This window comes from Cricetulus griseus, chromosome 3 (assembly GCF_003668045.3).
Source record: "Cricetulus griseus strain 17A/GY chromosome 3, alternate assembly CriGri-PICRH-1.0, whole genome shotgun sequence".
Lineage (NCBI taxonomy): Eukaryota > Metazoa > Chordata > Mammalia > Rodentia > Cricetidae > Cricetulus > Cricetulus griseus.
Window position 1 is genome coordinate 211,572,058 of NC_048596.1, and position 16,076 is coordinate 211,588,133.

At 39.0% G+C, this 16,076-nt stretch overlaps 1 protein-coding gene across 2 annotated transcripts in view; it reads right to left on the minus strand.

Annotated features, from left to right (window-relative positions):
* The window catches only part of LOC100757928 (myosin-IIIa), a 156,434-nt gene that overhangs the window by 23,826 nt on the left and 116,532 nt on the right, over nt 1-16,076 (minus strand). For both annotated transcript variants that reach the window (XM_027405344.2, XM_027405345.2), the window contains exons 24-29: nt 14,790-14,995; nt 11,852-11,963; nt 9,220-9,382; nt 7,197-7,320; nt 3,429-4,305; nt 798-942 (exon numbers count right to left, since the gene is read on the minus strand). In XM_027405344.2, the coding sequence (XP_027261145.1) occupies nt 798-942; nt 3,429-4,305; nt 7,197-7,320; nt 9,220-9,382; nt 11,852-11,963; nt 14,790-14,995 (1,627 nt within the window). The remainder of the gene's footprint in view (nt 1-797; nt 943-3,428; nt 4,306-7,196; nt 7,321-9,219; nt 9,383-11,851; nt 11,964-14,789; nt 14,996-16,076) is intronic.

Below are 16,076 nucleotides of genomic sequence, written 5' to 3' on the forward strand. Positions count from 1 at the left end.
ATAGAGAGATGGATGCAGACAACATAACATCCACAGTGCAATTATTTTCAGCCATAGCACTTGCAGGAAAATGGATGTGGGTGAATGTTAAGTGAATCAAGTCAGTCCCTGAAAGACGTGTATACATGCTTTCTCTTATTTGTGGTTCCTAGACTTTGTACAGATTTAGGAAATCATGTGTATACATATGACATGAAAGTAGAAATGAAACGGTCTAGGAGAGCAGTGGAGACTAACAGGAAGGGAAAGGGTTGGGAAAGGGGAGGGTAGAGTTATGGGGGAAAATAAGCTCAGCATGCAACATATATTTGTATGAAAAGATTCTTATACATCACAATACTATGAACAATCAATAAACACAATGAAAAAGAAAAGAAAATGTAACCCCAGTAGTTCTGTGTCTCCGAGAAGAGATTTGAAGGCTCCACACTCTTGCAGATGCAAAACTGAAATTGGGATGCTTCATGTTTGCCTTCTCTTTCTGATCTAACATCATAGCTCCCCTCTCTGAGCTACCCCTTGCTCTCTGCTGGCATCATAGGCCAAGTTAAGGTTAAGCTGTATAAGAGGAAGAAAAGAATGAGGACCCCCTACCCTGGAGAGTGGAATCAGAGACAGAAGGAAGTAGAACATTCTGGAAGAATGTGTGTCTGTTTATAAGTAATAGAAAGAAACAAAGGCTTCAGTTCTGTGAGGCTGAACATTGCCTCAGGTCTACCACAGAACCCAGGTGAGAAACAGACACAGAGTCTGGAATTCCCTTCCCTTTAGGTGGCTCTACCATTACTGGTCTTTACCTGAGAGGTACCGATGAGTAGACATACGCCTATTGATTCGTTTATGATGATAGATACTAAAATAAAGTGGCTTCAGTTGCTGTGACAAAATCATTTCATTCAAGTTTTTCTGCAGAATGAAGTATTCTTCAGATAATTTTGATATCTAAAAAAGAAGGCCATACAGCAGATTAAACCAGAGACAAGAATCCCAGGGCTCCACGGGCATATGGAACACACAGTTCCTTACCAGACTCCATGGGACTCCTGAGCTCTTCTCCCAGAGATACCTGGACTCTTGTACCCATGTTTGATAAAATCCCCACTTTACACAACCTTCTCTCGGCTTCTTGTCCATGTCCAGTTTTCATCAAAAGTTGCAAACCTGCGATGCTGCATTCAACATCTTTCCATCTATCTTCCTGGGGCTCCTCAGATCTGGCTTCTGCCCTTACCTTGCTGCTGTGGTAGTCTATTTCTAAGGACCCTACTGGTCTTTGGTTGTGGTAAGGCTCCCCACTTCCTCTCAGTCTTCTTGGCTGACTCAAGGCTTGAGATTCTTCTTCCTTTGCTTCATCCCCTCATTTCCACACTGTACCTCTCTGCATTCCACCCCCTACAACCTGGATCTCCTGCTACGGTGAGTGTAGGGTTCTTGATTTTCTGTCTCTAGAACTGCACTAGCCAGTATTTCTACCTTTCGTCATCTGTCCCAGGTGCACAGCATCTCTGGGGTTCTAATACCTGATTTGATCTTTTGTTAGAAAATTTGTGCAACAAAAAAATTATTGCATGCACATAAAACCCACTTTTCCAGGTGCTTAAAAAAATGCTACAATCCACAGACCCAGAGAAGCTAGGTAACAAGGAGGGCCCAAGGGGGGATGCATAGATCTCCCTGGGAAGGGAGAATAGAGGAGACCTCCAGGGTGGACTGGGGTTGTGTGGGCATGGGAACTTGAGGGATTAGTTTAGGGCATGGGATGCAGGGACAGAGTACTGAAAGAGATTACTGAGCCATTTCGGAGTCAGGTAGAAACCTGATGTTAGGAAAACTCCCACGAATCTACAAGAATGACCCCAGCTAAGTCTCTTAACAATACTGGATAAGTAGCCTAAACTGGTCCTCTCCTGTGATCAGATGGTTGACTACCCCATTTGTCATTAGAGAGCCTTCATCTAGTGACTGATGAAAACAGATGCAGAGACCCACTGCCAAACATTAGCCCAAGCTCAGGGAATCCTGCTGAAGAAAGGGAGGAAGGCTTGTAGGAGCCATATGTGTCAAGGGCATCATGAGAAAAACCACAGAAACAACTAACCTGGCTTATAGGAACTCACAGAGTATGAACCAACAACCAGAGACCCTGAACACGACCAACCTAGGCCCTCTACATATATATGACAATTGTGTAGCTTAGTCTACTTGTGGGATTCCTAACGATGGAAGCAGAGGCTGTCCTTGACACTTTGTCTGGCTCTTGGGAACCTATTCCTCATACTATATTGCCTTGCCCAGCCTTACCACAAGGGGAGGCGCTTAGTCTTACTGCAACTTGATAAACCATGCTTTGTTGATACCCAAGGAAGGCCTGCCCCTTTCTGAACAGAAACAGAGGAGTAGATTCAAATGGGGCAGGAGGGTGGTGAGCAGTGGAATGGAGGTGGGAGGAGAGAATAGGAGGAGAGGAGGGAGAGGAAACTTCAGTTGGGATGTAAAATAAATAAATAAATAAATAAATAAATAAATGAATAAATAAGTGAAAATATTCTCAAACCAGAAATAGCTATCTTCCCAAAATGGTTTTAAAAAATAGAAGAGGAAGGGGCTAGATAAATTAATCAGTAGCAGATCTCTATTGATTGCTAAAGGGCAGAGATGGTTGAGCACAACCTCAAAGTAGAGATCCAGAGAGCAGCTCCCACAGGGAACAAAACTTAGTTTAGGGACCAAGGATATTCAATATCCTCCTTTGAGCATCCTACTACAGAATTTCTTCTGTCATTTCACAGACCTCTGACTACTCTGGTAATTTATGCATTTCAGAGGTCATCTAGTTAACATCTGTCATTCTCCATAGGATGAAGTAAAAATGCTGACACAGATAGACATTTTCTTAAGGTCAGGTACCTAGAAAGAGAGAACAGGAACAGGTATTCCCTCCCAGGCACATTCTTGGTCAGAATTGCTTATTGTCTTGAGACTTTCATGTTCATCCAACAGAGGCCCCACTAAGCTTCCTACCAGGTTTTAGCAGCTAATTATGCCCAAGAAGCTGAAATTTGGAGAAGGGAGAAAGCCTATGCTTTCAGTTTTTAAAAATCTTAAAAAAAAAGAATCCACACTTTTAGTGATATCAAAAGAACTCACAGATACATGAAATTTTCTACTATCCAGTGGCAACACTTCAGTAAGTGATATAAACCAACATCTGGTGTCTTACTACATATGGCTGCTATCCTAATTTTATTCTTATGACAATCAATAGGCTTAAAAGTACATGTCTACTTATATAGTGCAGCCATCAATATGTTTTACTAAAATATCTCATAAATACAGATAAAACACTTCCTCAGTTATTTACTCTATATTTAAACAGTTACTGGGTAGTTCCCAGAGACTTTTATTAGTAAATAAAATTATGTACATACCTGTCTAGAAAACATTGCCAGATCACAGGCTTCTTTTTTTGAAGCCACCTTTGAGTCTCTGTCATTTGTCACCCTGATAGGATGGGCCCCCTCATGCTTTGTAGGACAAGAATAAACACTGTGAATGTTCCTCGATACTTCTGTGGGTGAGGAAATGATCTTTTGATTCTTAAAGGATGGTGACAGCCTGTCTTCCTCTAACTGTTGCCTTTGCTTGGATTCCCGGTATTTGCTCTGAATGAACAGGGCAGCCTTGTCTTCCTCCTGGGCCTGCTCCACTGGTCCAGTGTCTTTTTCTTTGAGGAACCCATGCAGACAATTGTCTCTCTCCAGGTTGCACAGTGGTGCATTCTGAGTAACCACAGATGTCTTCTTTTCTTTTTCTTTGCTCTCTGCAGTTTGATAGACTGACCTTTGGCTAAGACTAGGATCCAAAGTTTTTCTCAGGTAAATCTCCTCGGTTAGCCACAGTCCTGGACAGCTTGGCTTTTCCCACGTCTCTCTTCCTTCTAGACATGTTGCTTTTGATCCTTCAAAGTTCCTTCCCTCTGTGTACCACTGACAGTAAGTTTGGATCACAGTGTCCCCCTTCTCCTCTTGCCTGATCTTCCTGCTTTCTTCCAGGTCTTGCACATACTTCTGCCTGGGGCTTGCTTCTGCCCAAGGGTCCCCCACAACACACAGCTCTCCCCCGTACACATTGCTTATTTTCTTCTGAGTCTGATGTCTTCTGTTGTTACTCTCAACCACATTGGTGGCTTTCCCCTCAGCTCTGCAGGGAGCTGTCCTTCCTGCAGATAGGCTCTCTTTGTTGTTTGGAGCGGAAATGTTGGATTCATTAGCTGCCTTTTTTGTCTGTTTCGTCACAAAAGATTCCCTGTGCAAAACAGGTACCTGGACATAAGGTCATGCTAAATGAGAGCATATTACGTTTGTTAGTAATGTTGTGAATATTGTATGGTAAGACAGGCAAAAGAAACAAACAAAAAAACAAACAAACAAAAAAAAACCAAATCAAGTCTTATTAATAAAGTACTTCACAAAATGTTCTCTGTCCTGATAACTGGGGTGGCTATTTGAATAAGAAAACCAGTTTCAACTTGCAATGGGAAACAGACTTGCATGGGAAGAACTCTATTTCTATCCATCGAGGAACCAAAATTCTACACATCATCAAGCCAGTCAAAAATGCAGCATAGGTGGGGAGAGGCTCATGAAGCCCCACGTCCAGCTGGGAAACTGGGGCAGTTGAAGGCTGCTGGGGTGGAGAGAGTCTGTTAGGTAGCACATGCCCAGTGGATTTCCCGGCATCCATGCACATAAGGACATTGATTGGAGTCAGTGGGTTATGAAAAGAGGTTGTGAAGTTTGTGAAGGGGGTGTGGCAGGAGGTGAGGTTGCCCAGTATCTCTCGGAGGAATCAGAGGGGAATAGGTGATTGATATGATCAGAATCCATTGCCTACATCTATGAAATTCTCAAAGAATGGAAAAATTGTTGGACGTTCTAGGAGTTTAATCATTTCCAAATCTAACCTTTATAACAAAGAGTACATAGAATAAGTTGTAGAAAATACATGCTATTTCGGAGCCAGTAGTCAGAGTGTTCCCCAGGCTTGTGGGCTGGACCTTTAGTAAGCACCAAACTAGTGATCACAGGAAATATCGTGCAAAATTAAAGTTAAATCAGTGTTCTCGGTCCACTTGTGATTGCCTTATACACAATGCCTCCCCTTCATTTGAAGACAGGGACTTAAGGTCTTCTGTACGTCATTTTCATCCTTTTCGAGCAGGTATGAAACCCACATAAGAACTCCGAAGTTGTAAAAGGGAATTTTACTGTAGAGATAAACACTCATGATCTGATATCCTAATACTTTCTCCCGTGATTTGTGGTGACAGGGTGAGAATGGTGGCAGGGTGGGGGTGGGGTAGGGGGTGGGGTGAGGGTGGGATATGGGTGGGTGGTGGGTGTTCAATGGCTTGGTGTGGTGTGGGTGGAGGTGAGGTTTGGTGGTGAAATTGTGGGGGGTGGGGTTGGTGGTAGGTTGCAGGGTGGCTGCTCAGAATTTCTACTTGGCCCTGTGGCCTGTGTGAGCGTTTTGGTCTTTTAGAATCTATTTGTGAGCAAGGACAGCTGGCCTCATCTGACACCTGCTGGACAGGCTCAGAGGTCCTCACCTGTATATGAATGAGGCTACAGATGAGGTGTGCTCAGTAAAGGCAAAAGTCAAGCGAGGACTGCAGATAGAGGTGGGGTATGAGTGTCAAGGAAAGACAGGGGCTGTAGAGAGCCAAGCTATCGAGTGTGGGTATTGGGAAGTGGTGTGCGCCAGGCCTCTCTTTCCCTGATCTTCTCTCATTCCTGTCTACACTCCCTTTGAGTCTACAAGTAGCAATTTCTAGAAGCAGTTGAAGCTGTGTGTGGCATGTATGTGTGCATGTGCCCACGTGTGGGGTATATGCATGTAGAAATATCAGTCCATCTTTCTCTATTATGCAACCGGTTTATACTTCTCTGGCTCCTGTCATGTAGATCCTGCTCCTGAGGCAAACATGGGTTTTCTCTGGAGTATGCAGGACAGTTTTATGAGTAATAAGGAAAAGCACATCATTTGGACCATTACAGGTAGCACCAAAGGGCACATACATAGGCCTCTGAGCACACAGAGAACTGAAAACATAAAATGCCTCAGAATCTCAAATCAACATTGATATTTGTTAAAGAAGGAAATGAGATTGGCCTGTGTGATTTGGGGAGAGTGTGCATGAAGGGAGGGGAGAGAAGGTGACAAGTGTCCATAAGCTCACTGAGGACAGAGTGTTGGGTGTGAGAATAGCACATGCGGCCGAGTGGAGAGAAAAGGACACCATCCCTTCCATCTTATTTGTTCACCCTTTGATGTTGAAGACAAAGGGTACCAAGCTAAGTGTGAAGTGGCCTTCACATCTCTAGAGAACTGCTTACTCATATTTTTATCAATTTGCTTTACCATTTGGATCAAAACTAAAATTTTACCTTCGTTAATCTGTAGTAATGAAGACAGAATTCTCTACACTTTATGTCCTCCATGCTCTTTGCATAGCCAAATGACATTTTTCATCTTTGTGTGATACTGAGGATTGAACTCAGGGCTTCAATTACACCAGGTTAAATGCTTCGCCATAGCCTTTCCTTAATATATATTTATAGCAGAGCCAGCCAGTTTTACTAGCAATTTATTGGTCATTTTTTTCATGATTCTGTGAATCATGATGATGAGGACTTTGTTTCTTTCATCTCTGTATCCCACTACTTAACATAAAGTCTCCTGAATAAGTGAATTCTTGTGGACCAACTAATAAGCACTTTGAAATACACATAGAAATGCCCAGGGGAGGCAAAAGGGCAGCTGTTGATTATAGTTAGGAGTGAGGGTGTATTGGCTGCTGTGGCCATTGGAATAAATGGGAGGGCTTGGGACATTTAGATGGGGAGGGAGATGTTATTATGGATGGCAAGAGAATAATTATCAGGGGACATCCAGACCTTTCAGTAGAACTGCAGAGGGCTGTCCCCTAGAAGCAAAGAGGTGGGGGAGCCCTCTGGGAATCAAAGTGTGACCATGGTTATAAGATAACCTACAAACTCCCCAATAGACAAGGTGGTTGTGTGTCCCTGGTATTTGATATATCAGTATCAGACAGTAACAACAAAGACTAAAAACATGATTCTATGATCTTGGAATATCTTGGCTGCAAAATGGTGTCAGAAAGAACATCATTGTACCTTTTATCTTGGAAGTTTTTCTTGTAGTCAAATTCCTGATCATTAGCCTGAATGTTCCTTACCGCTGTGTTTTTCACTTTAGCAGTTTCTTTTCCTTGTTTTCTCATGAGATGTTTTCTTGCAGCTGAAACACATAAAGAACAAAAATAGTAATTGGCATAAGAAATAAACATTAAATGAATGCAAACTAGTAGTTTTGACCATCATTGTTACAGAAAAAAAAATGAAAAAGTAAAGATGCCCAATAGATAATTTTTTTTCAAATGGGGATCATTAGCATGACAATCTTAGATATAAACTACAGCAATGCAATCACCTTTGGACTACAATGGAGAGCACGGATGGCAGCATGCTCCTTTGCTTGCCGTTACTTCCTTTTTGTTACGTTCAGTTCTTCAAAGAGAAGGCAGGCTCTCACTGTCTACATGTATAGGTGGAACATTTTCACCAATTATCCTGGGAGTCATATATATTTTAGAATTTAGTTTCCAAAGTTTCCCTTTATTTTAGAAAGATAACATGGAGTAACTATGTATCCAGGAACATTCCATTGTCAGGATATCTTCTCAAAACAAAACCCAGGACCATGTCTTCACAACAGTAGAATATTCCAACAACTTGGAATGAACTAATAACTGTAAACAGTCTCACTTCTTACCAGGCAGGTTGTTGGGGGCTCCATTCCATATTGACTTAAGGTTAGAGAGTTCAAACCTAGACTTGCTCTTTTAAGGTTAAAGGCCTAAGACCTAAAGGTCTCAGGTGTGGCTACTGAAGGATATTTGGCCTAAGATACGGTCACTGGGTGTCTTCCATAGATAACAGAGCACTTGATCTAAGGTATGTTTACTAGATGTTTTGATCTTCAAGGCCAGATAACAAGAGGTTTGATTTAAGGTGTGGTTACTAGATGTTTTGAGAATTAAGGAAATGATTAAGTCTGTTTGTTCCTTGCATCGTTGGTAAGGAAGTCCTTTTGCCTTTCCCCCACTTTTTGTTGGGGCATATAAGAACTTTGAGTAATAAACGTAGGGCAGATCCCAGTATTCACTGGATGCCCAACTCTATCTTCTGTCTCTAGCCTGCTTCTTTCCTCAATCCACACTCCCCTTCTTAGGTACTAGCCAGACTAGTTGGTGGATCAAACACCGGATAATGTATAACTGGCAGATGAGTTATGAAAATATTTTTAATAGCTCAGAGTTGAGGATGAGGTCCTAAAGTACTTTAGTGTCTTGGGGGGAAGTTAACAGTTTGAAATTTGACTGATGGAACTGGGAACAGGACAATGGGTCTTTGGGCAGTTGTCTATGATGTCCATTATGTGAATGTTCTTTAGAATGTGGCCATGTATGTCTGTGAGCCAGAAATTGGTTTAGTGAGCGAAGTAAAATGTCAGAGTGAAACATTTTGCATTATAGCTATTTGGTCAAAAATTTTTTTTTGAAAAATGTAGCAAGTCATCCCAGGCATGAGTTAAATTTACTAATGCCTTTAAAGGAAAAAAAAAAACACAGCAAAATACAAAGTCTATCAATATATTTTAATAAAAATTTGTTAAGTATGATCCTATATATCATTTCCCTAGAGCCAATACAGAGATAGATGCCCTTTAACAAAAATGAAATTTAATTAAATTGTCAAAAATTATGACAATTGTCACCTTTGGACTAGAGTAGGAAAAATCTTATTGCCTAATGAATTATGGTATTGTAATATGATTCTTGAGACCCATTATTAATCTAGTCATTAGCCACATCAAGCAGGATTGGTCAATTGTGTTTCATTAATCCTTGACATGGAACTTAAAACCTCTGATTATTTAATTTAAAACAAAACATTTATTCAAATATTAAAAGTGTCAATCACTGTAACAATCTAATTTAAGGTAGTATGAAAATAAACACGAAAGTCACACAAAAATTGCAGATCTGTGCACAGGAAGTGCTAGAAGATTCAATTTATGACCATATATAAATATCTCATTATACTTTTTACACTGCGAGGTGACATTGGTAATTACCTGACTGTATAATTACAGCACTGTCTTTCCTCTTCTGCTGTAGCTTTTGGTATCTTCTTGAACCCAAGAATGCTCTGACACCAGCTTGAATCAAAACAAGCTTGTCAATAGCTTCCTTTCGCATTAGATTCAACTGTTCCACATGATAATATTTAAGGAACACCTTGAAAGAATTAAAATAAGGTAAGGTAAGACCTTGGCACACAGAGGTACAGGGGCTGTGTGTCATGCTTGAAGAACAGACTGTATGATGAACCTCTTAGGGTCTGGAAGACATAGTTGCTTCCTGGACTTGTCTGTCAGTCCCATTTTGATGTTTAAACAAAATTTGTCTTTGAGAAAGAAGCAAAAGGAAAACTTTGGCAACTCTGAGGTTCTTTGGATCTGATAATAAGAAAGGGTTATTATGAGCTCTTTCTGGCAAATATTTAGCATCATATATTCTGGGTTAAGCTCATTTTTATGCTTAAAACATTTTAAAGACAATGCTGTTTTCCAAATTTAAAAACCATACAGCTCTATCTCTAAATATAAGGGTAGTTCATTCATCAAATGTTCACTCACCAAATGATTCTTGAAACTCATTGTATTTTTTTTATCTGCTGGGGATATAAAGATGAATACGGCAGGGGACTGTCAAGGCACTGTCAATGGGGAAACTGAGGCAGCTAGGGTCCCATCAGAACCATCAACTTTCTCTATAGACTAACCACAGGGTGACTTTAGATCATTCTAAAGTTAACTTGAACTTGGGCAAGGCAGGAGCCTCAAGACTAAAGGCATTCTTCACATCTAAGACTTTTAGCTTTACCCTTTCCCTTTAGGGACTATCTTCTCTTTTTTTATGGATAAATTAATCAACATATATCACTTCAAAGAGTTCATTGAGCCCATCAAGAAAACTAGTTAAAAATCAAGTGCTGTAGCTGAGTCCTAAGATCTGGTAATTGGACTATAGAATTCTCTCAGCATACCACTGAACATGGGAGCCTGGCACCACAGGTAAATAGTACGGCATTATGAATTTTGATTGAATTCAATTTTAATTTCTACAGGATTCTGGATATTAATATATTTAGTCCATTCTGTTGTTGACAATTCATTTAAAATTCAGTGTGTTTAAAAAGGTCATAGTTTTTTTGCATAGTGTTAGAAATGTTTTTATATTAAACACTTTCATCCATGTTAATGAATTGGAAAGGTGAAGTGAAAAAATATGAATAGCTTTAAAATGCTACTTAAATATCATGCAGAACTGGCAGGCAAAGGGCCTTTTTACAAGTTAAAAACTCCATTTGAAGTTACACATGCATTTCTGACCACAAATGATGAGGTTTTAGCCTGACAGAGTTCATCTTTGTGAGCATTTTAAAGAAAATAGTCAGAATCAAACATATATCTTCGGAGCACCTTGAATTCTCCTTTATCAAATATAAAAAAGTGTTATTGAGTATAAGACAGATGCACAGAAAAATCCCTGAAATTGTTTCTGGATAATACATCCTCTGATCATCATGAAATTCTCTCCCTTCTTCCTATGCCCAAGACATGTTACTCAAATTTCTTTGTAAATGAGGGCATTTTGTTTTGGTTCCTTTGAGTTGGTTGACAGTCTAGTTATTCTTGAATGGTCAATCTTTGAGTACTTCTTTAGTTTTGTTCTTTTCCCATCCTGTCTTGGGATGTAATTGGTATACCTCCAAGACACATTAAGTATGCACTGGTATATCTGGTATACCCCCCAAGAGACACATTTAGAATGCACTGGGACTTACCCACCTTAAGAGACTCTACAGACACATAATAGGTCCAGTATATCTTTTCCCCAAACAACTTGTTTGGCTTCCATATTCAAGATGATTTTTAAAAAAAACAAAACAAAATTATTCTCTAAGGAGTTAAATAAGATTCCCCAGGCTCCAAAAGTTTATAATATATGTGCCAGTACTCAAATATACAGTGGATCTTATGATGATACTAAATATTTTACTTCAGTTAAATTTCAAGTTTATAATAGAAACCAAGTGAGAATTTTAAAAAGAAGAGAAAAGCAGGAATCTCATTCTGATCTAATACTAGCTCTCTGGCTGTTTGGAAGTGATAAAGTAGATAAAATGATGGCTGCCAGTATGTGCCTTTAATCTCATCACAGAAGGAGGCAGAAGCAGGAGTGTCTTTGAGTTTAAGCCCAACCTGGATTATAAAATGAATTCCAGGCCAGTGAAGGTTTCCCAGTGAGACCCCTCCCATAGAAAAATATTTAAAATTAAGTATATTTATTGCCATTGTTATTGGGGTTTTTCTTTTGGATAAACCTTTGAAATAAATTTTTCTCATACTGCCTGTGTCAAGTTTGCCTATGAGGATGTCTCTGGGGCATTTTCTTGTTACTAACTGACATAAGAAGGCATAGCCCATTGTGGGCAGTGTCATCCTTAGGCAGGTGGGTCTAGGTTTTATAAAGATCAAGAATGTTTTATCTTCATGAAGGAAGGCTTCATGCATCATAAGTTTCATGTCCAATTTTACATGTTCTCTAACAAAAATCATATTAGTTTCAATAATAGTAAGATGTTACAACTCTTACAAATCCACTAAGCATTTTTCCATGAAAATTACATGAAAACATTACTTTCGTTTTTCCAAGAGCCCAATTATCAAGACCAGCCTTTTCCAAAATGGTAGCGCATGTGTCTGGGCTCACTGGGGGCTCTTCACTCGACTTGTAGCAGAGAACATAATACCTGAAATGATAAAAATGGCTAGTTGGTTTGTACAGTGGTCCAACATCTCAGCAATGGTAGCCACCTAGCAGTTTTATCATGGTGAAGGGATGAGACTACCAGACTTATTGCTTATCCCTCCAGCCCCTAACCTTGATATTTTAATGTAATGCCTTTTCCCTCTGCAGACTCTTAAGCTGTGCCCACCAGTCTTTTGAACTTGTCATTTACTATTTCGCATTTCTTGCTAACTTCCCATGTCTTTGACTATGATAATCTTAACTGGGTTTTCAATTACTGAAGATAAGCCAGTTTCAAAATTTATATATATAATTTAAGTAGAATAAGTTAGAAAAGACCAATTACTAGACACTGATTTATTGACTTATTTAGTGCTTTACTTGAAGTCCTTCATGTACTGCTTACTGCCAAGCATGACTCCAGTTGCTACCTGAAACAGAATGACCTGGAGAAACAGCTGAAAACAAAAGCCAAACCAAAAACAGTTGTTACCCTTAGCAACCCGGCCACAAACACTTATACCTGCCATATGTCTTTAAAAACAAAGGGCCCCAAGCTAACTGCCATAAATATTTTGCTTCTGGAAAAAGTCCCACTTGATTGGTTGCCCCACTTTGTGATTTTATATATAAAATGTAAATGCAAACTGGATTTGGACTGAAGCCTTTCAGGAGATATAGGTCTTAGGTTGAGTCCACTGGTGAATACATCTCCTCTCTTCTACTTTCATTGGTGTTATAGTGCTTATTCCAGAGAGATTATTGCCACAATATTTATATTAACATTTAAGACGGTCTACTGTCCTCCTGACACATGGAATATATGATAATAAAATCAAATTTTAATTTTAACCTTGGAACCCCTTTACATCTAATATTTTCAGTATGTACTTTTATGGATGGGACTGAGTATGTATCTACTGGCTAAGTAAAAATTTCAATATTTTAAAAAATTTCATTTATATACAAATTTGGGACTGAGCTATAGAAAGTCAAGTCAATTCAATTCAATCTCTGAACTGTAAAGTTTGAATCTATTAGGTTGGTGGGTTGGTCTTAAACTTATATGAAAACCTTCTAATACAAAATTCAGAATGTAAATGTAATATATATATATATAATATATATATATATATATATATATATAGTGTTCTTGATTATTTCAGGGCATTCCAAAAACTGCTCTCTCTCTCTCTCTCTCTCTCTCTCTCTCTCTCTCTCTCTCTGATAAATTGCTGAAAAATAATAAAATCATCTGGAAGAATTCTCAATACATTGAACATGAATTTTAGACATTGCTATGGATTGTGGAGGAAGTGTCATGTCCCCCACTCCACCCCCACCCCCACACCAAAGTGCAGGTTTTGAAGCTTGATTTAGTGGGGCTGCTTCTCTAGAGCTAAGTAGATCACAAGGATGTGTAACTTGTCAGTGGGTTGCTATTAGGAGTTGGGATCCATTGGAGGAAGGAGCTACCGGAAGACACAGGCATGTACTTGTACTGCAGGATATACCTTTCCTGTCCCTAGCCTCTTCCTCTCAGTCTTCCTTTACTTCCTGACTGTCACAAGGACAGCCACTTTCTTCCACTATGCCTTTCTACCATAAAGTGTCCACTTCACCACAGGTCTAAAAGCAACATAGCCAGCCGACCCTGGAGTGAAACCACTGAAGCTGTGAGCCCAAACAAATCCATCCTTTATTAAGTTTCTTCTCTCAGGTCTTTGTCACAGTGACAGACTATTAACTATTGTAGCTACATTAGCCAGATAAAGAAAGCATGATATAGCTTTTCTTTTCTTTTCTTTTCTTTTTTTTTTTGAGGGGTGGTGTTCTTAATATTCCTTTACATACTTTGAAAAAAATTATAGAATTTTATAGATGGAGAATTGTTTAAACATTAAAATTGCCTGAAAAACTGTAATGTGTCTAAAACTTGAAATTTCTTTAAATATCATGACGAATAGAAACAACAGGATTGACAACTATCAGAAACATGGACATTTAAAATATTAAATATTTAAAATATTGAACCTTAGCATCACCACTAATGTAGTACTTAAAATACACTTACTATATAAAAGTTAATTTTACAGTGATTTTAAATGTTAAGAACGCTTTGTACCTAGTGGATTCTTTCTTAAATTAGAAAAGATTAAATCGACATAAATTTAATTGACTTTCCATATCTGCCAAATCTCCATAGACATGACATTATTCAATTTGATCATTATGACTGTTCTATCAGAGAGTCATAGCAGACTTAGGAGGTGAGGAAAGTAAGATGCCACAGGGGCCAGGGTTTCTCAGTGCAGGACTGCTGATATTTGGGTTTGGAGAGCTTTGCTCTGGGAGCTATCCTTTGTGCTGCAGATGAGATGGTTAGCAGCATCCTGGACCTCTACCCACTAGGTGAGAGTACTCCTCTCTAAGGCATGGCATCCTCAAATATCTCCAGATATTGCTAAGAATCTTTGGAGGGATGCTGTTTCTCCTACCTGAGAAATGTTGGTGTTATTCCATGGCCACATAGCAAATGGTAGCATTGAGCTGAGAATGCAGATCTCCTCATTCTTTTCAGTATAGAACCATAGACCCTTGACCTCCCAGCCTTTCCCATGCATCTTCTTCCATCACAGAGACTTTCCAGAGCACAGCAGAGTTTCCCAGACTCAACTAATAATAGCTATAATCTCTTTTCACTATTTCACTTTTCGATTCTTCCCTAGACCCCCTAGACTACTCTCCACCATTTTACATTCTAAAATTCTCCCAAAATGTTTTAAAAACATAGACCACACAAAGGATATGTAAGAAATCCACATACCTCCTTATAAAGTTAGCAAACAGTATCCGATGAGAGTAACCGAGCCTTCGAATTCTGGCTGTTTCCAAAATCCCTGTGCAACGCAGTTGTAGCAGAACTTTCTCTTTGTCATATTTTCTCGCCTGCCTCTCATTATTTGGCTTGATGCAACGCACAAAATGAGGTTGGCCCACCACCATTTTAGATAACAAATCCATCAAGGAATACTATAATATACAACATGAAATTAATTTCATGGTATGACATTAAGAAAGTATGAATTTGAAGGCTTCATTTTTATTACAAGGTTGCAGTTTTAAGAATTAATGTTACAAATGGCTAATCACAGTGAGTGGAAAGATATCTGATATAATACACAGGAATCCATCTAAAAATTACAGATTCTGTGATAGAAATGTAGAGACAATAACTGGGAGGTTGCCTATGAAAAGGTTTCCTAGAAACTCTTAAGGCAGCATTGAGTGATAAGTTTATTTTTTTACATACTTTTAAAAGTAATTATATCCTCTCAAAAAAACATACCAAATTACAATATCAAGACAATATCAAATTCAATATCAATTTTCAGTATCAAATACAATATCAAATTTAGTTAATTTACTTTATATATTAATTTTCTTGTCCTACTCTGTCTTTGTAGAAAGTATAAAAAACAAACACCTAAATCTCTTGTTGGAATCATCTACTTTAAAATTAGGGCAAAAGTTAGTTTCGAAAATAGAACACTTATGAAAATAATCAAATTATTAGCCATTTAACCATTTTACTGTGTTTTAGTTTATTTTCTTATTGATAGGTATTAAACTGTATTCTGTACCAATGCTTTGTTAAAATAACAGCCGATTACCAGACTATTAAGAACAACCTACTAAGACAAACAGAGTTCAATAAAAGTGGAACTTCAGCAAAGTACTTATCTCCTAGCCTTGGATCAGAATTTCCTGGCAAGGCAGTGAGTAGACACAGCATGGAGGATTGTTTTTTTTTAGTGCTGGAAATGCAAACATCTAGAGTCACAGGGTCAGTGGAACCCAAATACTGAAGTTAGACAACGAACAAATCTGCATTTGTATGCTTTCCGATTGGGGACCGGCTCAGATGGGATCTTCCCAAACAGCTGCACTCTGGAGCCCTTTCATTACATTATTGATGAGTCATCGTTCCTTTAGTCATGCAAACATCTGCCAGGCACGGGGATCTAAAGGTGACAAAGCCTGCTAGCTTGCTTTCCTAACAATTTAGGCTTGGGTTTTCTTAGGACGAAGGCATAGTCACTCTCCTTCCATC